Source organism: Rhamphochromis sp. 'chilingali', assembly GCF_963969265.1.
Source record: "Rhamphochromis sp. 'chilingali' genome assembly, chromosome: 10".
Classification (NCBI taxonomy): Eukaryota; Metazoa; Chordata; class Actinopteri; order Cichliformes; family Cichlidae; genus Rhamphochromis; species Rhamphochromis sp. 'chilingali'.
The window spans coordinates 2,687,384-2,712,889 of record NC_137937.1 but is presented as its reverse complement, the minus strand read 5'-3'; the positions used below and the strand labels follow the sequence as shown (position 1 = coordinate 2,712,889).

Below are 25,506 nucleotides of genomic sequence, written 5' to 3'. Positions count from 1 at the left end.
CCTACTCTATGTGGTCTAGGATACTGGTCAGGACAGAGCTACCAGTCTATTTAACTTTTTCCTTTCCCTCTCCGGTTATATACATGTATGAATAAAGTCCCCTCTCACCCCTTCGGATGGTCTTTATCCTTCAAGCTCAGGTCCTCTGCCAGAGCCGTGGGAGCTCGAGGGTCTTTCACTGGGAATATTTTACTATTCCCAGGACTGCGCTCTTCTGGACAGAAATCTCTGATGTTGCTCCTGGGATCTGCTGGAGCCACTCACCTAGCTTGTGAGGTCACTGCACCAAGTGCTCCTATTATCACCAGGACCACTGTTACCTTCACCCTCCACATCTTCTCGAGTTCCTCTCTGAGTCCTTGGTACTTCTCCAGCTCTTCATGTTCCTTCTTCCTGATGTCGCTGTTATTCAGTATCGCTATGTCTACACACAGTGGTCGTCTTCCTCTACTTGTCTGGAAGTCCCACAGGATCTTAGCTCGGTCGTTGTCGACCACGTCTACCATTTTGACCTCAGGACTTCCAGGCCATACTCAGCACAGATGTTTCGGTATACTATTGATTATGGCGTTCCATGTATGCCCTGCCTGGTAGCGTCTTGCATCCTGCCCCCAAACCCCAGCCTCTATGGCACTTGTACTTAGAGCTTTTTCCTTTGCTGCCATGATTAGTGCCTCTAATCTTCTACATCTTCCTGATGTACTCGTGGATGTTTGTTGTCTCATCCTGGACTGTGGTACTGACTCCATGCATGGTCAGGAGCTTCCTGGTTTTGATGTTAGTGGCCAGCTTATTATCCCAGCAGGGTATCTGACAGGCACGGCAGGGCGTAGGTGTTGATAGCCCCGATCTTGTTCTCACTGTTCAGCTGACTATAAGGACTTGCTTGACCCTCTGCAGATAGTGATTGGACTGTTAATCTGGGACACAGGGCATTTCCTGGGCACTTTGCCGGTGGACCAACACTTTTGGGCCGATGGCGGCCTGAATGGCTGCTGTACACCGGCCGTACAAGGACTGACAGCAGCCCATTTGTTCATTGTCATTACTGACTCTGTATTGCCCAATTAAATATCTTAATGCAACTGGCCACTCCCCTACCTTTGCTGTTTGCTCACGCAATTTGAGACAATTAAAACTGAGACAACACAATTTAAAAAAAACTAAAATGTTGTTTTGTGACAGGCTGCTAATAACAAATTATCTAAAAATAAAAGGGGTTTCTTTTTCTTTAGGAGTCAGCTGAGGTGGTTCAAGGTTCAAGGTTCAAGGTTCTTTATTTGTCACATGCATAGTTATACAAGTATATGCATGTGACAAATAAAGAACCTTGAACCTTGAACCTTGAACCACCTCAGCTGACTCCTAAAGAAAAAGAAACCCCTTTTATTTTTCGGGCATCTGACAAGGACGCCTCCTGGGTGAGGTGTTCTGGGCATGTCCCACCGGGAGGAGGCCCCGGGGCAGACCCAGGACACGCTGGAGAGACTAAATCTCTCGGCTGGCCTGGGAACGCCTTGGTGTTCCCCCGGATAAGCCGGAGGAGGTGGCTGGGGAGAGGGAGGTCTGGGCTTCTCTGCTTAGGCTGCTGCCCCCGCGACCCGGCCTCGGATAAAGCGGAAGAAGATGGATGGTTTCTTTTTCTTGCCAAGCTGCTTGTTATGCATAGATTAAACACTGGTTGATGCCTTGCTTTTTTGCAAATTCTGTTCAGTATTAGGTGGTTGCACAGTACTGTATATATGACAAAAGTTAAGGAACCATTGTTCTGTTATTTTATTTTTATTGATTAATTTGTTTTTATATTGTGAAGTTCAGGTTTTGAACCTGATCACTAGGTTTAAATGAGTCAATAGCATGAATGCAGTACAAAAAAAAGCAGTTCCCTCTGGGCTTATTTGCTCCTGGTGATGCTCTTTATTATTTATGCATTGATACGATGAGAAGCACTCATTTTTGCCCAGTTTATATAACCTAATAAAAGGGTAAGTTACTCAATTTAAAGACATCGGAGACTACACATACAGCCCACAGAGAAGCTGTTGAGTCACAGCACCCAGGAAAACTAATTGATTAAATCCACTCGCTGCATTCTCTATGCACCATGAGGAAGGGGTGGGACCATCAGGAGCTGCAGCACACCTGCTCATGTCAGACGCACAATGGCCAGGTTATTGCTAGTGCTCTGTGCTCCCCGCTGTCATCACTGCTATTAGATGCTGAGGAGGAATGTGCAGACCACAGCTTCCCTCTGTCCTGGTTCCTGGGCAGCTGCCAGCTGAACCATGACTGTCTTTTGTATACAGCTGCAGGACAGTCACACCTGCAGACACCACATGGAGGAGTAGCCCACATTTTCATTAACTTTTATTCAGTTACTTTAATGGTCATTTCCTGTTTTATCAAACGCTGTTAGATGAAGAGTTTAACTTCTATTAAATCATGATCCAGCAGCTTCTAAATCCTGTAGCCTGTAATGAATGAATGTAAAAAGAAATTAAGGAGGTAAAAACTAAGAAATTATATATAAATTGCCCAAAATAATAATGTGGGGTTTTTTTTGGCACTATATTATATAACTTATATAGTACTTTGGCACTATAAAAGCGTACACCAGTTCATGAAAGGTAGTTAGGGGCAGAATAAACTGCTACAAATGTGAGATCGGGATGAAGATCCCAATTCCACAAGTTAGCCCCTCAACAAAACAGCCAGTGGGTTTTTCTGCAGGCTTTAGGACTGAAGTTCTTTCAGCTGCTCCCTCATGGTTCACCACATCAGATGATCTTCTTTCCCCTTTACACTGACTGCTCTTTCTGATGCAACCCCCAGGGGATTTGTGTCTCGTCTCAGTTTTGAAACAGGAACCTTTTACATGTTGGGCAAATGTTGTTGTGTAGACCACAACACTATGGAACCACTTCACTTAGGCTTTTGGATTAATGAAAAAAAAACGTTTCATATGTTTTGAACTGGAAGATTATATTGATAAGACAGGCACCAGACATAAAATGCTAGCTTTAGGTTATAAAGACATTTCACATTGGTCACCTCCACTAAACTTCTGTGTTTCACTTAATGACCATCAATGTCTCAAACAATGTCTCTAGTGTCCTTCAGCCACTTACCAGCTACCACATGTTGAGGGAAAATGTAAAATTCATGTGTGCTCTTTTCTTACCATTTTCATGTTGTAGCACAAAATGTGAACGGTTACGTCGAACCCAGACATCTGAAAAAGAAGAAGTGGGAACAACAGTGACAACCCATCTGCAGAAATCATTGCAAATATTCTATTTAATGGTGGAGTTATGTGAAAACTTGCATCCTGCATCCTGAGGCTTTTATGTGGGGGGCGGGGGGGGGGGGGGGGGGGGGTGTTTAATATTTTTGGTTAATATTCTGTAATGCTCAATTAAAATTAAATTCTCAGAAAACTGAGACCATATACATATCGCCCCTCACCAGGTGAGAGGGGCAGAGTTTTCACATATATAAATTCTGTCTAATCCACTCACTGCTGTGGGTCCTGTCTGGGTCCCTGTTGTGTCTTTCTTGTTTCGCTGTGGTCAGAAGCAACAGCACCTCCACACGTATCCTGCACATACTTCCTGTTTGCGTCGAAACTGTGATCCCCACTCTTTCTGTGCCATTTGGTTTGCCAGATTTCCAGGAAGTCTCACATTGAAAGAATCTAAAAATATCAGGATAGAAAATGACAGCTGGACATGGATTCATTCGTGCTGCCTTGCTTGATTCATGCAGGAAAACTGACTTGTTGGAGGAGTTGATAGGAAGTTAGGCTGGTGGTTGGTGTCAGATATTGAACTGAGAAAACAAACAAATCCCTGATGCCTCCTGACCTCCATGTGGTCTGGAAAAGTTTGCCTGGCTGACAAACAATGGTTGGCACACAGTCAGGGCAGCAGGCTGCCAAACTGGCAACCTCTCCACCCTCAACTCCTCCTGCTCCTGCATCAGTGTCCGATGCACATCGTGGCCAGTGCACACATCCTGGCTTTGTGGGCCAGGAATGCCAAGAATCCAGACTACTGCTCACCTCCCTGCTGCTGCCCAGCAAGGTGCTTCCCCCCCCCCCCCCCCCCCCCCCTTTCCCATTGCTGCTCAGCGTCCCAGTTGTTTTACAAGCCAGCTGGCCGGGCTGTCTGGGTGGCTGCTTGCATAAGTCGGGACACTGTGTTTGATTTGATGTTGCACACAGTAACATGACTGCTTCAGTCTGAAGCTGCAATGCCTGCTGTTAGGAAGAGAGCTGAAGGCCACAGGCTGGCTCACTGCAGCATGCTCAGATTTGATGAAGCTCTCAGGGTGGGCTGTGGGAGGCTTGGGTGAGTCTTCAAATCACGTCTGAATGTGAAATCTTCGACACCTTGAAATGTCTTGGTCATTTCGGTAAACAGAATTACAAGATAAGTGAAGCAGTAAAATATATTTGCATGTATAACTATAATATAGGAGCTGCAGTGGACTGTGCTAGTTTAAGAATGAAAGCATCCTCCAAAGATGACATAAACTTCATAGGCATGTGGAGTATTAGCAGATGGAAAAGTGATAACTGCCAGCAAGCAGCTGCACTGAGTGACAGTTCATGGCTGTTTCATGTGGATGTGATCAGGCTGGGTCACAGTTCAGGTGTCTGGCACCAGGGCCAAAGCTGGTCCTGAGACACCTGGACCTCCTTCCTGAGAGCAGGAGTGAAAATAGTCCACTGCAGGAATGAAAGGAGTCTTTGTGGATGTTTCAGCAGCCTTTCTTCTCCATGTTAAATATTGCAAGTAAACCGGGTCTAATGATGCTCAAGGCGCTTTACATGCTGGGAGTGATAGATGTGATAGATGTGATATGTCTCATTCACCCATTCATCCATGTTCTATGTCTCAGGACTGAATCAGAGTTCTGTGGGGAACTCTTGTAGAGCCTAGAACACAACCTACATAAGTGGCTGACGTTGCTCACATTTATGCTATTGTGTGGTGAATTACATGTGAATTACAATGTGGTGCCTAGAAATAGAAAAAAATTAAATGCTGAGACATTTTTCTTCTTCGTCATTATTCTTTATGTTCAGGGGATGAGTGTTTTTCTCTCACTCTCAAAAAAAGTGTAGCTGTAAATGCACGACAGGAATCAATGGAACAGGCTAATCACAATAGTCGAGGCTCTGCCAAGGATTTCAAGTTTTTGTTATAGCTTATCTTTTTACCTGCTTCTTCTTTTGTCCTCCGCGTGTCCAGTTTCCTCAAGTTTTGTAAGGACACACTGCACACCATGCCAAGATATGTATATGCTATTTCAGAATTGTGTTATCCTTGTCATGTTATTTGTAGACGTGCTTTTGTCACAGGCTGCAAGTAACAAAGTATAGATCTGTCTGTCTGTCCGTTCGCTTCCGCTTATCCTTTTCAGGGTCGCGGGGGGCGCTGGAGCCTATCCCAGCTGTCATAGGGCGAGAGGCGGGGTATACAGGTCGCCAGTCTGTCACACGGCCAACACACAGAGACAGACAACCATTCGCACTCACATTCACACCTAGTGGCAATTTGGATTAACCAATTAACCTATCCCCACTAACTGCATGTCTTTGGACAGTGGGAGGAAGCCGGAGTCTTCCTCCCACCGTCCAAAGTATATACAATTTAAAATAGTCTGTTACGTGTAGACACAACACCGGTTCATCCCTTGAGTTAAGTGTCTTTGTAAGGCTTGAAACATTCATAGCTCAGTGTTAAGTGGCTTCACAAACTAAACTGTGAGGTGCAAAATGTAAAGCGTTAAGGGGACGATCGTGGACTTTTGCACAGTGCTGCTTTTAAGGAACAGGCCAGAGAAACTTCAGCAGCCTTATCGAAAGCCAAATTAAGTTTCCCATGTTTCTTGACAGCCTAGGCCAACTTAATGCAAGGACTTTCCTGCTCTCCAGCAAAACACTCTTTACGTGCCACCACGGTGACAATGGGAATGCAGAGTTTTTCCTGCCAATCATGGGAACACGAGGATAAGCCTGTGTTTCCTGGAATGCTGCCCATTAGGAAAGAGACGGAGGGAACACAGGATGTTCTGAGCACATTGTCCTTCAGTGTAGAAGAGAGCTGTTTACAGGGAGTTTCTCCATTCTCACAGTTAATCACTCTGAGCCTCACTGAGCGGGATTCCCTCCTTAAGTTTTCCATTACACCTGTCCAACCACTGGCTTCTTTTTTTCATGTGCTAAGTATGTCCTCTGCTGTTTCCTTTCTAGCGTGTTCATGCATAGAAAACTAACGATTTTCACACACAGTCTGAAAACTACAAGCAGTTTAACCAGGATTTAGCAGCTCTTGTAAACCAGGGTTTTCCTGGTGACACCTTTAATGACACCTTGACTCATCCATAATTACACTGTGACGTTAACACATCTGTAAGTGTTTCACACCTCCTCCTCCTCTCTCTGGACGCTCTGCTGAGAGGCGCGGTAATGATGTCACAGGGCAGGGGCATGTGTGTCTATAAGTGCAGAGAGAAACCTCTGACTGAAGTAGAGCTGAGCCACGCTGCTGGAGAGGCACAGGCAAATTTACCTCTGGGTGCCAAACTCACCTCTGGATACTTTTCATCCTGGAGCTGCAAAAATAACTTCTTTCCTCTTGGGAATCTGGATGTGAAAGCCTACTTTTTGTTTGCTTGCTTTATTTGCTGGGATCAGGATGCTTTGTCCTGTTGCTTTGCAGCGGATCTCCTTCACCCTGTTTATGCTGGGCAGAGCTGCAGTAATGGTGAGTTTCTGTGGCTTTAAATGCTTTTTATTTCTGTGATCTTCCATATAGTTATTTTAGATAACATTTTGATTACCATTTTAAAAAATAAATAAATAAAAATCAGTCTGAGCTGACCTCTGACCCTGGTATTTAGGTAGACAGTGCATGCCCAGCTGAATGTTCCTGCCCCCCCTCGCCTCCACTGTGCCTGCCCGGCGTCAGTCATGTAACTGACGACTGTGGCTGCTGCAAAGTTTGTGCTCGGCAGTTTAATGAGGACTGCAGCACGACAGAACCTTGTGATCACATCAAGGGGCTGCACTGCCATCTGGGGGCTGGAGGAAACCCAGAGAGAGGACTGTGTCAAGGTGAGCAAGGAGTTTATTGAAAGCTCACAGCTTCAAATCATTAAAAGAATAATTATTCTGATGTTGGAACAAAAGCTACAAACAAAAACACAGCTCCTGTACCGAGAATCAGACAGCAAGGGTAGATGCATGCACACTGTTGAAATTACAGAGCAACTGTCCACAAACACCCTGCAGATGCATTTCAAAGGAACTCTGGACACTTTTATGTAATGACTCTAATGGCTCTGGAGGAGCTGCTTAAGGTCTAGCTGGAAAATAAATAAATGAAAAAGCAGGAATGCAAACATTTATTTGAAATAAAAGGTGCTATGAATCTGTGGGATCATTACAGATCACAAGGGAGCATTAAACTGTTCAAAAAGCATGAAATCTCCCTGATAGGAAATCCATTTGATTTCTTGGTGTATTTCTCTAGAGTATGACGTCTTAGCTGAAGGGCCAATATTAGGCTCACTTACAGGTTACTCAGGTTAACTTTACTAGATAATGTTTACATGCTTATTTATTATTCTTTTTTTGCAATACATTGCTTCAGCATCTCTTTTGACCTCCAGTCAGAAATGTTTTGTTTTAGCTCGTCCTCCATAAGAAACCTTTTCTTTGACTGCTCAGCTGGCCTGGTGTGAAGAAAAGTAAAAGGTTGAGCAGATTTTACAGATTTTATGAGTATGTGTTTTTTTTGATTCCATGGATCTTGACCTTCACACGTGTACCTTCAGGGAAATAAAAAGTCAGTTTGATTTGCACTAAAGCAGAAAAAGTGACACAGCAGCACATTAACACACAGACGATGCTTGATTATTGGTTGATGTTAGCATCAAAGCTGCAGACGTGATAACGCTAACAGTTTTCCTGTTGTGAAGCTGCTGCCACTATAATACACTCAAAGCAACACTCTGAGTCTTCAGCTAGAAAAGTGGCTTTAGCATGGAAACGAAAATGGAAAATGGTGAACTATGAGGCAGCTGACAGCATCTGTGTTTAGAGGATGGCCTCAACACATGTTACATAGATAAACAACAGAGGGAAAGCATGGAAAAGCCAAAATGGTAGTTCATCAGCAGTGTTTCCTGTGAGCGAGACGTAAAAAGCTATACAACATACAAAGTGAGAGGTAAAAACACAAAAACGCAGCAAACAGACTCATTAAGTTTTTGCCGTATCCTTCCATGAAGTTCAAAAGTGTCTGCTAACAGCTCAGTTTCCTGTTTTCTATGTCAGCTGAAGCTCATGGCGTACCCTGTGCATTCAATGGGCGAGTGTACCAGCATGGTGAGGACTTCCAGCCCGTTTGCCAGCACCAGTGCACCTGCATGAATGGTGTGGTGGGCTGCATGCCCCTCTGTCCCTACCAAGTGCCCCTGCCTCGGTGGCGATGCTCAAAGCCCCGGCTGGCGCAGCCCGAGGGTGGCTGTTGTGAAGAATGGGTGTGTGATGATGACAACAGCATCAGCGAGGAGCTGAGTGAGCCAACAGAGAGCCAGCTGCACCCAAACCACATCAGTCCTTTGCTGCCAGTCCAGCGACAGAATCCCCTCCCAGCTGCCAGCGGAGCAGATACATTCAGAGGTAAAGTTGAAAATACTGTAAATCATCAGAGCAGCACTCTCAAATAAGTTGATGACTTTATTGATGTGAAATATTCACAAAACCCTCAAGAACTCCAAGAAGTGACTCACAAGGTAACTAATTGTCTGCTGGCATCCATGACTTCATTGCTGTATTGTGCTCTCACGCAGAGATCGCATCGTTCCCCCTCTCTGAGGTCTTACATGAGCCCCAGTGTTTCCCACAGACCACTGAGTGGACCCAGTGCTCTGCCACATGTGGGATGGGCATTTCAAGTCGTGTGACCAATCACAACCCAGACTGTCAGCTAGTCAGAGAAACCAGACTGTGCCAGATCCAGCACTGTGACCTGCAGCTTCCCATAACTAAGAAGGTAGTGTATACTCAAATGGAGATGGATGTAGAATGCCGATAGGAACATCTGAGATTTGTTATTTAACTGTGGCTGTCTCTGTCATCCTGGAAGAAATGTCAGCGAACCTTCCGCCCACACGAGCCAGTCAGCATCACCTTTGGTGGATGCTCTACAGCTCAGCGATATCGGCCTCGGACCTGTGGGACTTGCACTGACGGCCGCTGCTGCGCCCCGTCTCTCTCTCGCACCGTGCAGCTCCGCTTCCACTGCCCCAGTGGAGACATCCTCTACAATGTAATGTGGATCCAGCGCTGCAGCTGCGGTACGAGCTGTGGTAAACACACCTATCACTCCAGCACCTCCGTCAACCTCTACAATGACATCCACACTTTCAGAGACTGATGCTGACTTATCAGCGGACTCTGCACCTCCCCCTCGCTAAACTCACTGCCTCAATGTCTGTCCGCTGGGTGGGAAAGGAGTCCGCTCGCTTGCACTTTAAGCTTGCTGTCATGATGATGTCACTTTGTCCACGCTACAGGCGGTGCCTCTCCAGCGTCCTATGCAGTCTCGAGGACGACACAAAACAGTGTGACTGCTATGCCACAGTGTAGGCCGAGAGCTTTAACTGAAACTTTAATTTATTTTCAACTTTGTTTTCTTTTCCACAGAGGGTGACACGACAACTTGTCAAACATAAAGAAGGCTTTTTAACAGGCATATTAACAGGAAGTAATGGTTATCAAAGACATGCATCTTTGTTCTTCACCACATTTTAAAATGCTGAGGAGCAGTGGCATCGATTGTTGGTTCACATGGATTGTGCTTGATACAGTCCACCTGTTCCCCGTACAAGTACTGACGGGGAAATGTGTGAGATGTGTCTGTTTTACAGCGACAGGCTTTCAGAAAGGAGTTTACAGACTGTGCTTATTATGCTACTTTGGTATATTGATTAAAATCCTACAGGCTATACAGACTTCACTCTTAGTTGTGGAGTGAGAATATTCGAGGATCACCTCATTTTTCGAGGTGTGATACCGTTGTGTTTTTTAACGTGTGTCTATCACTGTGTACATATAATAAATACATGTTTGGTTCTTAAAGCTTCATATTTGACACCTGTCACTTGTGTATTAGAAGTTTATTGGTTGTAAACTCCTGTACGTCAAATAAAAACTTAACCTGTGATGTGTCTTTATGGTAAACAAAAGTTTGAGGTGATGTTATGCTGGGTGAAGGTTCCACAGCATAAAATGAAGCAATATGAAATAAAATGTTTCTAATTATTCCATTAGTGTTGTGGAAAATGCAGTGTGTCCAAGTAAGCAAACATTTCCAAGCTGAGGTTAAAGATTCGTACACCAATAGGATTGTCTTTTATGCACTATTGTTCCCACCATTTGGTTGGTACATAATGATGTAAAATAATAACTTCCCTCAAAATGCAGTAAACCTAAAGCAACGAGTTTTGTAAATGTAAGAAGTAAAAAGTAAAGAAAGTTATTTAAAATGGAGTAAATGTAAAAAGTTGTCAAAAGATAAATATTCACCAGATACCTGAAAACTCAACTTAAGTACAGCAACAAAGTATCTGTGCATTACTTCCCACCTCACCTCAGGTCCTAACACAAGCTTCTGGTTGACTCTTGGGCACAAACATTGCAGTGGACTACCACATTCCTCACCTGGCCTGTGCCTTTTTCTGAGAGGAGAGAGGAACATGGTGGCTTATTGGCTGCTATCATCAGAACTACTGGTGAGATCTTGGTCACTCACTCACTCTACAAACATTGTGTCTCAGAGTGGCTCTGTAAAACTCGTTTGTTTTTGCTTCTATACTGGACTACTGTAACGTTATTTACACCTTCTTCTAAAAGCTTCTTCTGTTGATCCAAAGTGCAGCAATGAGTACCGACACAACAACAAAGAGACAACATATGTCGCCCATATCGACTTCTCTTCACTGGCTCCGTGTTAAATCCATAACAGACTTTAAAGTCTTTCTCCTCATTACAAGGTCTTCAAAGACCAGGCCCCATCTTTTCTTAAAGACCTCATACTATGAGCACAATAGAGCACTTCAATAAATATTTAAGTAAGATACAAACACCTGAAGATTCTACTTAAAGTAGAAAGTATCATACAGTTATAGCATATATACCTTGTTACGTCCCACCTCTGCTCATGTCCTCGTGCAGTGTTGGCTCTTTAGCACAAACCTTACGGTGGACTACTACATTCCTCACCCCGGCCTGTGCCTCATTCTGAGGGGAGAGTGGAACACAGTGATCTATTGGCTATCATTAGAACTACTGGTGAGTTACATGTTGGCCAACTCTGTAGTCCTGACCATGATCAACTGAACTAGAAAAGGGTTTTGGTTATTTTGTCTTAGTTTAATTGGGCTGCATGTGCTGCACATCAATACTGGGTGTGGGTCTAGTGCAAATATGTCCTAATGGGAATACCACTGGTCCTACTGCTGTACATATTAAAGGCACCATGCTGGTTTGAATCATATCTAATAGATTAAATCTATAAATATAGATATTCATAAAAATGGGGAGTCAGGTTCACACAGTCAGGCTAATTATGGAGTTCCACAGGGTTCTGTTTTAGCACCAGTTCTGTTTACATACATACATGCTTGCATTGGGCAGTACAATTATTATTGCAATTATTAATTATTGTTTAAGTAGGCATATCTGTGTTGTGTAGATATAACCATGTAAAATTACCAATGACAAATAAGAATAAAATTGAGCTGCAGAAAGAAACATACGGTACATAAATGCCTTCTCACCATGGAGACTTCCTTACCATCCACTTCGCTGTTCAGTGCCTCTAGATGACGACAATTGTCTACCTGCACTGTTTGTCTGGTGTAAACTCAGGTAAATGATCCGAGTTGTTATACACTAAAGCTGGTGGCCCCTGACAACAATTAACTGCTGCTTTGTTTAAGAGTCATCCTGGTGTTTCAGTGAATTTTACACCCCCAAAAGAAGTACCCCAGGTAGATATAAGGGAATATTCCTGAGAATATCAGTATATTATATCAATATATATATCAATATATATATATCAATATATATCAATATCAATATATATATATCAATATATATATATCAATATATATATATCAATATATATATATATATATATATATATATATATATATATATATATATATATATATATATATATATCAATATATATATCAATATATATCAATATATATATATATATATATATATATATATATATATGTATGTGTGTGTATATATATATGTGTGTATATATATATATATATATATATATATATATATATATATATATATATATATATATATATATATATATATATATATATATATATATATATATATATACACACACATATATATATACACACACATACATATATATATATATATATATATATATATATGTATGTGTGTGTATATATATATATATATATATATATATATATATATATATATATATATATATATATGTATGTGTGTGTATATATATATATATATATATATATATATATATATATATATATATATATATATATATATATATATATACACACATATATATATACACACACATACATATATATATATATATATATATATATGTATGTGTGTGTATATATATATGTGTGTATATATATATATATATATATATATATATATATATATATATATATATATATATATATATATATATATATATATATATATATATATATATATATATATATATATATATATATATATATATATATATATGTGTATATGTGTATATATATATATATGTGTATATGTGTACACATATATATATACACATTAGTTACAATGCTCAGTATGCTGCCTCTGTCTTTACCTCAGGCCCTGAGAGCATCTGGCAAACAGGAAGGAAGATCTGAGGAAAGGAGGATTACTTACAAGAGCAGTTTGAAATATACAACATCCTTTTTCATAATCATTGTATTGTAGGCTCTTTACTTTACCTCTGATTTGGTGCTATATAAATGAAACTGAAATGAACTCAACCATTGAGATTGCTTCTTTAAGGGTGAGTGACATCATTGATGTAGTCTGAAGCTTCTCTGTTTCAGAAACTGGCTCAAGTGTTGGTGTGATTTATGAACATGTATAAAGTGCAACAGAGTACCACAAAATATTTTAGTGGTCGTGTTGGAGTTTCACCTGTGACAGAGGAGCTTGTTGGCTACACTTTGAGCTCATCTCTCTCAGTCAATCAGGGGTCGGCAACCTTTCTGATGATGAGTGCATCTAAAATTCCCTCAGAAGTCAATGTGCCATATGATTGCATTAGCAATAAATTTAATAATGCTCTATATTAACAGTTACACACTATATAGAACCACTTTATAGAATTATATATGTTCTCAGATGTTGGCAGCTGTCAGCGAATAGTTATCAGCTATTTTGAAACAAAAAAAGACTTTTTATCCATAACAGCAAATGAACTGTACAACAGAAAATACAAATGCTATCTATGGTCTCCTCACAACAATGATAAGAAAAATAAACTGGGCCAATATGGCATGTTTGTTAATACAGAGACACACATGTTAATATGATTGCTGGTCTCCGAGTGTCCAGCGTTCAGAGGCTACCTGAGGACTCATGTGAGAGAAAATCTGCTCACACAGACATTAGAGCCAAACACTGTCAATAAGGCCTCTGCAATGTTCTGAAGACAGTTAAACCTGTCAGGTAGTGACGTCCAGCAGGTGAACATGCAGCTCCATGAACACACACAGCTGTGGATTCCAGCTGTGCTCGTAGTTCTGCAAACTTTGACCCCACAGAGTCGAGCTTTTCAGTTCAATCAGCTGCATGTCGATGTCCTCTGTGTCCAACCAGTTAACGAGAGACAAATCCAGCTGCTCATTAAAGCTTCTGGTTTGATCAGAAAGAAAACATTGGTCCAAACACCTGAAAGTCCCAAAAACACATTGTGAATTCTGTCCTGAGTCTACGGATGTATCCGTGTATTTCCGTGGTGCTGATGCTGAGCGAACAGCTGCTGAAGCATTTGAAGTGTCTGAATGTGGAAATTTCAACATCGCTTGAAAAAACTGTCAGCTAGCAACGTCCCTCTCACCGGTAGGCGAAGTTATTTTTAGCCAATTACAAGTTGAATCTGGTAGTTGGGGTTGTTAGCTAAGATACCGTCATTAAGAAGCGGCACAACTAATGTGTGTATGTGAGCTAATTTGCGATGTGCAGCGCTGGCCCGGCCATTTATTTTTTAATGCACCTTCTCAGATTAACTCACTGCGTGTCGTGCGCAGGGCTGGACTGGGACAGAACATCGGCCTAGAGACCGGCCCCCCAGGTATTACAGCCATAAAGCCTTTGAATGAAAACAGACGCTGTGGTGACAGTGATGTACAGTCTTGTTGGTATATGTATGATTTCTATACATTTTACATCAGATACAATATCCAGCTGGATAAATATATTTCTCCTGCTTGTTATTTATTCCTGTTGTCTCTATTTATATTTTATTCTGGCACAGTTAGCATGACGCACAATGGCAATAGAGGGCTTTATTATAATCTTAAAAAAACTCAGACAAGATAGGAAATAGAAACTAAGGTACTTGGAAACAAACAGAAGACGTGGAAGACAATAAATATAGAGGAGGGTGACTAAGAGAAGTTGAGACAGTTGGGAACGCAGCAGGGACAAATCAAGAGAAACAAGGAGGAAACTGGATTAGCTTAGAAGACCATACTGATTATTAGCAACTATGAAAAGTTTCTGTTCCATCTCAAATGTATTAGGCCTGTCTGGAATGTCAAAATAGCATAAAACACACTAATCCTCAGAAACGAAGTTAAAATCTTTCAAAATGATATCTACAATATAAATGTGTAGGGTACATTATCTGGGACAGAATCATGTTTGTGTGTTTGGAAGAACAAAACTGAACAGTAGGAACAAAACAAAGAAAACAGAATTTTACCGCTAAATAATCCTAATCCGAACCCACAGAACAGCATGTGACTCCAGCACATGTGTACTCATGAAACATCGAGGTTTATTTAGAGTGGATCATTTCTGAACAAATACTACAAAACTCACATGACCCTGACTTACCCTCAAGATAAACAGAAAATAGAGCCTCAGATGGAAGGATGTCTCACAGAGCGTGCTGCATAAATGTGACGGCTTGGCAGCCTGCCATCCAGTGGTGCTCTACAGTGGTTTATATTGGCTGGAAACTCAGACTGGAAGCTACAGGTGTTGCCCAGCTTTGCAGCAGGCTGTGACTTTCAGCATGGCCTTGACAGAGGAACAGGAACTGTGTCGGAAATAAACAGGGGCCTCGGGGAGTATGGAAGTTGGCTCAGGTTGCCACTCTTGTCCATAGCAAAAAAACGAAACGTGCTCCCACCGCTACCATGCACTCTAAAGAAGGATGTACTGAAGTGGGATAATGAGGAATGACATTGTATGTCTCCATATAAATTATTACTATTATTCTTGCTGTGCTGAAAAAGAACGTGTGGAACCAGGAGAGTGTCACAGCAACATCTTTTATGGAGCTAAAGTCAACCTTTCCACAAAGCCTTCTGATCAGACCGAGAGGTCACAGTCGAGGAAGCACTGTGACGTCAAACACTGATTTATAGGATATCCTTCTAAAATTGCTACTACAGTGTTTCCAGTAGTACTGCGACTGCTGATCCTTTTGATAATAAGGCAACTTTATGTATTACAAGGAACCTAAAGAACTAGTAGTGCTGGTCTAGTTTTCTAATATAGCAGGTAAAACAAATGTCGAGCACATCAACGATTTTCTAAGTAAATATATTTCTAAAGGTGCTATTGACATGAAATTTTCGCCAGATGCCAGTAACGACAAATCTAATCGACACATGCAAAGAAATCAAACCATAAATTAAAAAAAACAACGCTATCTTCTTCTTGTGTTTCCTTTTTATTATTTATTGGGAGTTGGCAAACAGAGAAATGGTGCATTACCACCAACAACTGGTGTGGACTGAAATACAAAAAAATATCCTCCCAAACAAATGAATCTGTCCTAAAAAACAAAATATGGCTGGATAACTTTCACTTTTCGAGTTCTTGTGAAATAAATCAACCAAGTCCAGTCTCACTTTCATATCTCTGAGCTTTTGAATCAGCGATTCATTTTCAGCATCATATTTCTGACAATGCACTAAAACATTTTCTATGGTTTCATCTTCTCTATTGCAGCCAGATTTTCATATATTTTCATGTTTTTTTTCCTGTTAAAAATAACATGTCTGTCTCCTCTCTCCTGTTCCTTTCTGCGCTTCTCATTTCTCCTGTTTTGCTTTGGATTTTGTAAAACCATCGCCCTTTCCTCTCTTCCTCCTGTTGCTTTTGCCACCTTTCTTCAATTGTCTGCCGTATTCTACTCTACTGTAAACTGATAATCCATCACTGAGCCTTTTCCTTGCTTTGATACTATCCCGCTGTGGTTGGCTGTGTTAGTAGATGCATCTATATAGATTTTGACATAACCGTAATACTGATCAATATATGCCTGCACTGTCTGTGAGTTTGGAATTAAACTTTTTGTCCAATAGTGTTGAATCTACTATAGCATCAGGGGACAGTGGTGTAGTAGATTTACCACCACATATCCATGGTGGTATTATTTGGCTAATGCTGATCTTGTCCAGATTACATTCAGCCGCTTTCCGATTGACTGTCCACCCACTCTTCATTTCTCTTTTCTCTTTTTCCCAGCAGGGTTGGAAAATAGTTCTTGTTGGATGATCTTGACCATGTCTTTGTAGACTTGCACAGTAGTTCAGTGTTAGCTGCTCTCCTCTGATTTCTAGGGGCATTTCTCCCATTTCTACCTGTACTGCTGCTGTTGGGGTTGTTTTAAATGCACCTGTGCAGTCTTAGCACCTGATACTGGATACTATCGAACTTATGAAGACTTGCTCTGGCAGCAGAATTATATACAATACTGATCTAATTTACCCAATATATATGGCTTTCAAAGATTTCCTATCAGCTCCCCAGTCAATTCCCACTGAGCACCTCATTATATTTAACACTTTCTAGCTTTTGTCTATTATTTTTTAAATATGGACAGTCCATGTCACCCTTTCATCAAACACAACCCCAGAAACGTAAATTGTTTTATCCTTTCCAACTCTTGTTTATATCATTTGACCTTGATTTCATCCCCACTTCTAAAACATCATTTTAGTCTAATGAACTGAGAATTTAAACCTCGTAGCATAAATGTAAACATTTGTACGACGAACAGTGGTCGTACACCTTAATGTTATTCATCTTCCTACCACAAAAACACTTAATCCATTAGAACATTTGATCATTTATACCATCCATCCATCTTCTTCCGCTTATCCGGGGCCAGGACACAGGAGCAGCAGCCTAATTAGAGAAGCCTAGACCTCCCTCTCCCCTGTGTCCGCCCCGGGGCCTCCTCCCGGTAGGAGATGCCCAGAACATATCACCCAGGAGGCATCCTTGTCAGATGTCCAAACCTTCCTGTGGAGGAGCAGCGGCTCTACTCTGAACTCCTCCCGGATGGCCGAACTTCTCACCCTATTTTTAAGGGAGAGGCCATCCTTCAGAGGAAGCTCATTTGTATTCGCTTGTATCTGCGATCTCGTTCTTTTGGTCACTACCCACAGAACATGACTATAAGTGAGGGCAGGGACGTAGATCAATCAGTAAAGCTTTGCTTTTACACTCAGCTGATCCAAAACCCCATTTCTGCGTTCTATTCTCCGAGGACTCTATACTGAACTACTTGTTTCATAAATATAACACACCCTCCCCTCTACCCTCCCTTCTATCTCTCCACACACTCTCATACTCTTTATAAACTCTTTAATAACAAAATCCAAACTTGGTCGAAGTCAGGCTTCCTGAATACAGATAATATCCAGTTTCTTTCTAAGATCCTTAATGAAACCTCTCTTACCCATTCACTGTATAAAACTCAGACTGTCTTCTCTCCTGGTCCTCCTGACGTCTCATCTCCCCCCAGTCTCTTATGAACATGCTCCCAGGACATTAAAATAAATTAAATTAAAATAAATAAATTAAAATCCTTTATGCCAAAAATGTCTCTGCCCCTTTCACAATTATTTTAATCTTCTCTGTTTTGTGTTTTGCTTGGTCTGTACGGTTTATTGCACACGCAATGAACAAAATCATCTTCTCCACTCTGATTGCTGGATGGGTTTCTTCAGTCTGTCGTTGGTCTGCTGTTGAAAATTGCTGAAACTCTCCCTTCCCTTCTTTTGCACTTTCCCCTTGCACACTGCAGCGACGTGCCCTCTGGCATTTATAAGACCTGAGAGGCAGAGGTATATGTGGCCTTACTGGAAAACTCATACATCCGATCTTAACTCTACCTGGAAGAACCAGTTCTTGGAATTCCAGCATTACAGACACATCAACTCTTTCCTGATTGACTGTTCTCGCCAGTCTTTTAATCCTGCTGACTGCACTGTAAGATATACTTCCTCTACTGGAATACCTGTGATTACTCCCACTTAAAACTCCCCCAATATTTTCCTCTCTCACACACTTTTGCAGGTACTTTCAGTATTTAACACTTTATTTGTCTGCTCTTCTGTTTTAACGGCTATCAACAGACTTCCATCTCTGAGTACTTTAGTGTTACATCTTCAAACTTCTTTTTCAGCTCTCTTGACTAAATTATCAGGCCTAACTGCACCCCTTCATCGTCAGTATTATTTTAAAGTCTTCTCTGATAATCATTTTTTTATTACGTTATCTGAACTATTCCCCTCTAAACTTCTTTTGCTGCTCTAAGTTCCTAACATACTTCTATCCTCTCTTCTCCCTCTCCCCGATCCACTGTATATATAAAATTGAATTGAACTGAATGCCAACCTTCAAAGTCTGTGATCCAAATCCATATTCCACAGCCAAAACCGAACAATCCACTCAAAAAGTCTCCCGATTATCCTCCTACCATGACACCAGCTGAAAGATACCATTAATTAGAAAGCAATCCTGCTACTTAGTGCAAATCAATATCATTCAGTCCCAACTGATGCCCTGTAAAAAGCTTTCCCTGAAGAACTGAAGCTGTTATAGCTGCAAAGGCTGGGCTATATTAAACCCTATGTGTTAAGAATGTGATGTCACTTAGGTTCATATGGATGAGAAAGCAGATGAGAAAGTACTTTTGGCAGTATAGTGTATCGCTATATAAAAGTAAAAACATGAATTCATTATCCTTTATAGATGTGAGCTTGTTGTTTCAAGTTCCCGTTCACAGAAAAAGAAAATCAGACACAGAAATTGTCGTTATCCAGCCTTGAGGCTTCTCAGCTGAGGAAACAACAGGAAACAAACTGAAACAAACTCCATTCCAAATGGCACATCAGACCTTTTAGACTTTGGATAGATGGAAAAGAAATTAAATGGTAATATGGCCTCTATACTTTTCAACTTTTTATTGCATTGTCATTAAGTCAAGTCTAAGTTTAAATACTGAGTTTGAAAAAACAAACAAACAAACAACCAACCATGCATATTGCACACATATGATTAGACAGTGCTAAAGGAATTGTTGCATTGCATTAGGTAAATGTTTTCCACAGAGAACTCAGCAGTTTCAACCAGAAATGCAGGAGTAGTACCATGGATCACAGAGGAAGTATATGTGTGTGCACTATTCCTCAGGTCAACAGTAAAGCTGACCTGAACATTTGAACAAGTCAAGTGGCTTTTACTGTCATTTCAACCATGTACAGTACAGAGTGAAACGAGACCCTGGTGCTACATATGGCCGCTGCGTGCTGCTCCGTGAATTACTAAGAGGCTTTAACTCTTCAAAGGTTACACCCACAATAAAAATAAATCATGGCTTAGATTTTGAGCAGTATGTTACGAAAAACATAACAAAATAGACACAAACAACAAAAAAACTTCACTATTACAATTTGGCAAACATTCTTCACATTGCTCCTCTGACTCCCATTGGTTACAAACATTTGCATCATCCCATAAACTATAGCAGTTTTTTTTATTACGATTATTTATAATGGCATTTAAAAATAATGGACAGATACTAAAACAACTTAAAGAAGCAACTCATTGCTTGTCTCTGTCTGAAAGTGTTGAGGCTGATGGATTTGAATAGTGAGTGTTCACTGCCCTCTAGTGGATACAATGAGAAAGTGTGTTGCCCCACCAAAACAACTTGGACAGAGTTTTGGGAGTTTGGGAGTTTGGGACTGTCACCAGGGCGGTCTAACCTGTTCAGTGCTGGTATCACAGCACAGGGATGGTGTATGTCTGAAAGCAGCTTTAGATTAAATGTAATAATCTAAATTCAGAAAAGCAAAAAAGGAACCAGCTGGTATCATTATCAGTGACTACACTCAACCATCTGTGAAACTGGTTCAGTGTAGCATATTAAATATGTATTATATTGGCATATTATTGTAAAAAACAACCAAACAAAGCTTTAAATGTAAATCTGAAAAATAAACTGATTCCATTATTTCTCCAAGCTCACCTCCAAGTTCAGAACATTATAGGACACGATCCTCTACTGGAACTCAGCTGGAAGTACACTCATGAATGAAAATCTCTGACCTACTGAGACTGCTCTGCTGAAGTGCTGCTGATCACCGACAAATAAAACAGGGTGGGTAGCGTGTACTAATTATCTACCATACACTTCCTTTCATCACTGTATGCAAGTATGCTTAACTGGCTCACTTTAACTATTGAACCATGCCATACTATGTTCCAAAAGTAAACAAACAACAGGATGAGAGAGATTTTGGTCCTTAGTGACATGATATCATCATGCAGTTGCTGTCTGACAGGCAGCGTTATCTTGCTGGAAGCAGCCATAGGATGGCACACTGTGGTCATAAAGGATTGGATATGCTCAGCAACAATATTCAGGTTCGGCTGTGGCATTTAAGCCATGCACAGGTTGTACTAAGGTGCCCAGAGTGTGCCATGTGTCCGGCCATTCTCCTGCGACCTCTAGCATGAACCACGTATTTTCACCGAGGGAGCTGCCACACACTTGGCTTTGCAGGGGAATCTCAGTAGACGAGCATTTTCTGAAACATTCAACCAAACCTGTCTGGCACCCACAGCCATGCCATCTAAATAAGTTCTTTCTATTCTTGGTTTAGGGTCAAACTTCAGCAGATAGTCTAATTCCTAAATGCACTGAGTAGTTAACATGTGATTGATCAGATATTTGTATTAACAAGCCTTTGAACTGGTGAACCCAATAAACTGACACATAATAAAGTCTGGCTTGTAAAATATAGTCAATCAAATACTTCAGTGTATTATTACTTAAGTAGTATGGTACTCTTAAATCATAACAATACACAGTATATAGATAATTATATAGATATGGATTCAGAGGTGCAAACGCATTTACACGATCGTCTAGATATGAAGTTTTAACTAACTTTTCATAATTTCTTGTGTAGAATCTGCAGTTTAAACGACAGTTTTCTGTGACGTAGGAGATATATATCTAAACTCAGCTATTCACTGCCTTTAAAGAAATGCCCACACAATGTTGAATATTCCAAAGCACTGTAAAATATCCTTCCATAATTATAGAGTTTACACTCTCAGTGAAGCTCTGTAAGGAGCTCAAGGAATGAAAATATGCATATTAATAAGGCCCCATAAACTCATAAATCATTTTGACTGTGGACACGCCTCCTGCTCTTCTACTGGCTGCTACGTGCCTCTCGTCGGCTGCGTCCCCTCTTGGTAATTTAAATAGCCCCCTTACGGAATTTGATGAATAGGGTCGCTGTCAAAAGCGTCAGACGGAGGGGAGAGCTGACAGACAGACAGCTGTGACGGAGAGCGGAGGAGCACGAGCTGCGTCATGTGTCGTCCTCACGCGTACGTCTAGTTATTTATCCGCGGAGTTGGACGTCGGGGAGAGTTTGCTCAACTATTACCGTCCCGGGCTTAATGTTCCGTGGCTAATCCTGTTTTGCTCTTTTCTGGAGCGATATGGATCCTGGAGCATGTCGAGCTTAAGTGTGGGGCCACAGCTTTGAGCGTGCGCAGGCTGAATATTTCTCCAGGTTCAAAAAGTTCTCTCGTCAGGAGGAAAAGCTTCGTCTCCGCAAGGTAACGCGTCTTTTTCTCCTGTTGTTTTACGTCCGCGCGCGCATTTCTGAGCACAGCTCCGCTTTCAAAGCTAGCAGCTCGTGTCATTAAGTAGCATCTAGGCTACGATATAATAATATAAACCTAAAGGACGCGAACAGAAATAGTTTTTGATGTTTCCAGTTACCGGAACTCTACCAAAAGTAACATTTGGTGACTTTCCCCAGCCCTCCAGCGCGCGCGCGCACACACACCTTTGATCTACCGGTAACGCGAGTAAATCCTTTCCCGGTATTTTTGTCATAAAAAGCTTTCTTTTGAAACTACACAGCTCTCGAATGCAAATCTACACTGTATATTTGACCTTTTCTGCTTTACTCGCTGTGCACAAAGAATTCTGGGTAAAAAACATCACAGTAATTCTCTCATGTTGCGTATGTTCTGTTGAGGTCAGCCTGTTAGAGCATGTTGCAGTCATGCTGAAGCCTTGTAAACGTTTAGCATGTGTAACCATAAATGTGAAAAAGTGCTTCAGATTGGAACCAACTCCGTTCTCTTAAGATCTATTCCAGATATTTAATAGCATTAATGTTGTTTTTGAAATCTTTAAAGGGTGAGTGAACCTTGATTGGTTACACCCGTCTCACCCATCCTGTGTATTCAGGAGCCTCAGAGGGCCACAGCATCATGGTGAACAGCCAAGTGCCAGGTGTACCGTCAGACCCCAGGTCTTGTGCAGGATGTGGGGGGAAGATTGCCGACCGCTTTCTGCTCTTCTCCATGGAGCGCTACTGGCATACGCGCTGCCTCAAGTGCTCTTGTTGCCAAGCCCAGCTGGGGGACATCGGTACCACCTGCTACAGCAAAGGGGGCATGATTCTTTGTCGGAGCGACTACATCAGGTGAGAGCCAGAGGAAGGAGGGAAAGGAAGCTGCTGATTTTTAGATTTCCGAGGCCATGCAGATCTTACCAAAACCAAATCTTTGTTTTTGTGTTTGCAGACTGTTTGGGCACAGCGGGGCGTGCAGTGCCTGCCGCCAGTCAATTCCAGCCAACGAAATGGTGATGAGGGCACAGGGAAATGTTTACCACCTCAAGGTAAATCCCCAGCTCTCACGTTACTGTGCTTCATCTCCCGCAGCTTGTTCGACAGAAGCATCTAGGATTTGAAGTGGAGATGTGTCAGGAGAAAAGGGAATTATACCCACATATAATCACGCTTTGAGACTTCTTTTAAGATGTTTTAGGTGCTTTTACAACAGAATTTCAGCATTGTAGAGTTTTATTTTTAATATCTTCCATCCAGCATCAACTGAAAATCGTTCAATTTTGACATGAGATTTTTTTTCTTCCCCGATCCTCTGCAGTGTTTCAGCTGTGCCACTTGCAGGAGCAGACTAATGCCTGGCGATCGCTTCCATTACATCAACGGTACAATTTTCTGTGAGCACGACAGACCGGGCGCTGCCTTGCTCAACAGCCACCTGCCAGCACTCCAGAGCAGCTCTGTGCTGACAAACCAGAAGGTGAATAAGACGGAGTGTAAATTCACTGTCAGCTAACGTCACTGTGCTGGAATGAAACTTCTGTTAACTCCCTCTTTGACAGGGTAATAGCAGGCCGATGGTATTATTAAAGTGAAGAAAAATATGTGGTAACCTGACTACAACGTAAATGCAGAAAGTCTTACATTCATACAGTACAGCCAATAAAGTTAATAGCTGTAATGCAGTCAGATCGAACCACCAAACTTCAAATTGGTAGATGAACTGCTCCTGAACTACAGCCACTGTGTTATGAAGAAAAACTTTCATTTTTCAAATAACTGAACAAAAATGTTTCACAAGTCAGAAATCACATATTTGATATGTATTATTTGGGTTACTTGGACATTGTCACTAGTCTGCAAAGAACATTAGAAACCCTTGTTCAGTCAAATATGACTGAATTGTTACTTGTAATGACATTTTTCCTTAATGTAGTGCGGTATCGCTACATTACATTAAAAATGTGCACTGATTTTTGTAAAGAACTGAAATGCAACATGTAAACAGTCCTATAATCTCCTTGCTTTTCAAAGCTGCTGCTGTCACACTGCTGTTTAGAACTGTAATAATAACAGGTATTGTGCATTGTTATGCATTAATTTGAAGATGAAGAGAGCACTTGATAAGTGATGCAGGACTCTGTGGTCACTGCTTTTGTTTGTTCATTTGCAGGTATGCTGAGTGGCAAACGTGCCCTGCGCTGCCCTTGCCTTCCTCTCCAAAGCTTCACTCCTTTCTTCTCTTGTGCTACTGTTGCCGTTGTTGTGGATTCCCATCACCACCCACCTGCTTCTCATCCCCTCCCAGAGTGGACACAGTTTCTCAGTTTCTCACTCAAGATATCCCACAACTCGTCATATCAGAGAGACCCTCTGTACTACATGCAAAGTCCCGTCTATGTTGTGGTCAATGTTAAAGTGGTCTGTGCATCATGCAAAGACTCAGGAGTTGCACTAGCAAAAGGCTCTTAAAGGACAAAAGGCTGGATGCCAAGTGGAGGAGAGCAAAAGCTGCTTGAGTGAACATTTGATGGACTGCTGTAAAATGACTGAACTTTTGCTTGATGCCTTGTGGCATTTTTTCCCCTGAGCATCACTGTTTTTATTTTTTTAATTGTATTTTTTTTATTACTAAACTCCTGATCTCGCTCTTACGTACATGTTCACCTGGAGATCTGACACTGAGGAGATAAAATTGATGGATGACAAAAATGTGAAAATATTCAGTCATTGGAAATCCTTTAACCCGCAGCAGAAAGCTTTTAAAGCCTGTCGCTGCTTTGTCACGTGTTGATTTCTCTTGTGCCCTGCACATCGACAAAGTAAAACAATCCCGTGCAACTTTATTTTTCTGCTGTATAGTTTTGTTTCTTTACCAGATGCGTGTTTGGTGTTTGTGTTGGGATGGTGGTGGTATGTGGCATTGAAAGAAAAATTCAATTAAAACGATTCTTGTAACATGTCACAAAGTGATCTGAGGTTAAGCCCGTTAGTGGCATTACAGTGGCAACATGTGGCATGGTACCTAGCGTGGTGGATGTTACTGGCTCTCTCACTCTCTTTCGCCCTGTATGGTGAAAACATGCCTGATTACCCTGAGGAATGGAATTGGGGGGCTTGAGCTCTGACCATTTACAGAAGCAATTAAACATGATCCCTGTATCTGTGCTGCTGGAGCTCCTGGGAGGCTGAACTCGGGGCATATCCCAAGGTTGACTGACTCGGTGG

At 41.5% G+C, this 25,506-nt stretch overlaps 2 protein-coding genes and 1 long non-coding RNA gene across 5 annotated transcripts; 2 read left to right on the top strand and 1 right to left on the bottom strand.

Annotated features, from left to right (window-relative positions):
- Positions 1-1,938: 1,938 nt before the first annotated feature.
- Positions 1,939-11,297, bottom strand: LOC308404899. Its single transcript, XR_013973234.1, has 4 exons — positions 11,215-11,297; positions 3,519-3,694; positions 3,182-3,232; positions 1,939-2,323 (listed from the first exon to the last, which is right to left on the bottom strand). It is a non-coding gene; the product is annotated as an uncharacterized lncRNA (long non-coding RNA).
- ccn1l2 (cellular communication network factor 1, like 2) lies at positions 6,461-10,355 on the top strand. 2 transcript variants are annotated; one of them, XM_080895111.1, is made up of 5 exons: positions 6,461-6,773; positions 6,914-7,123; positions 8,348-8,695; positions 8,866-9,068; positions 9,162-10,355. In XM_080895111.1, the coding sequence occupies exons 1-5, from the start codon at positions 6,476-6,478 to the stop codon at positions 9,450-9,452; spliced, it is 1,350 nt and encodes a 449-aa protein (XP_080751237.1). In that variant the 5' UTR covers positions 6,461-6,475; the 3' UTR covers positions 9,453-10,355. The 2 variants fall into 2 exon arrangements, with proteins under 2 accessions (XP_080751237.1, XP_080751238.1); XM_080895112.1 differs by having other exon boundaries at positions 6,556-6,773; positions 6,910-7,123; positions 9,162-10,349.
- A 10,576-nt stretch (positions 11,298-21,873) lies between the features above and the next one.
- On the top strand, positions 21,874-25,124 carry LOC308404766 (LIM domain transcription factor LMO4-B). 2 transcript variants are annotated; one of them, XM_080894970.1, is made up of 5 exons: positions 21,874-22,252; positions 22,844-23,133; positions 23,234-23,330; positions 23,600-23,758; positions 24,452-25,124. In XM_080894970.1, the coding sequence occupies exons 2-5, from the start codon at positions 22,919-22,921 to the stop codon at positions 24,458-24,460; spliced, it is 480 nt and encodes a 159-aa protein (XP_080751096.1). In that variant the 5' UTR covers positions 21,874-22,252; positions 22,844-22,918; the 3' UTR covers positions 24,461-25,124. The 2 variants fall into 2 exon arrangements, with proteins under 2 accessions (XP_080751096.1, XP_080751095.1); XM_080894969.1 differs by having other exon boundaries at positions 21,879-22,252; positions 22,896-23,133.
- Positions 25,125-25,506: the final 382 nt, after the last annotated feature.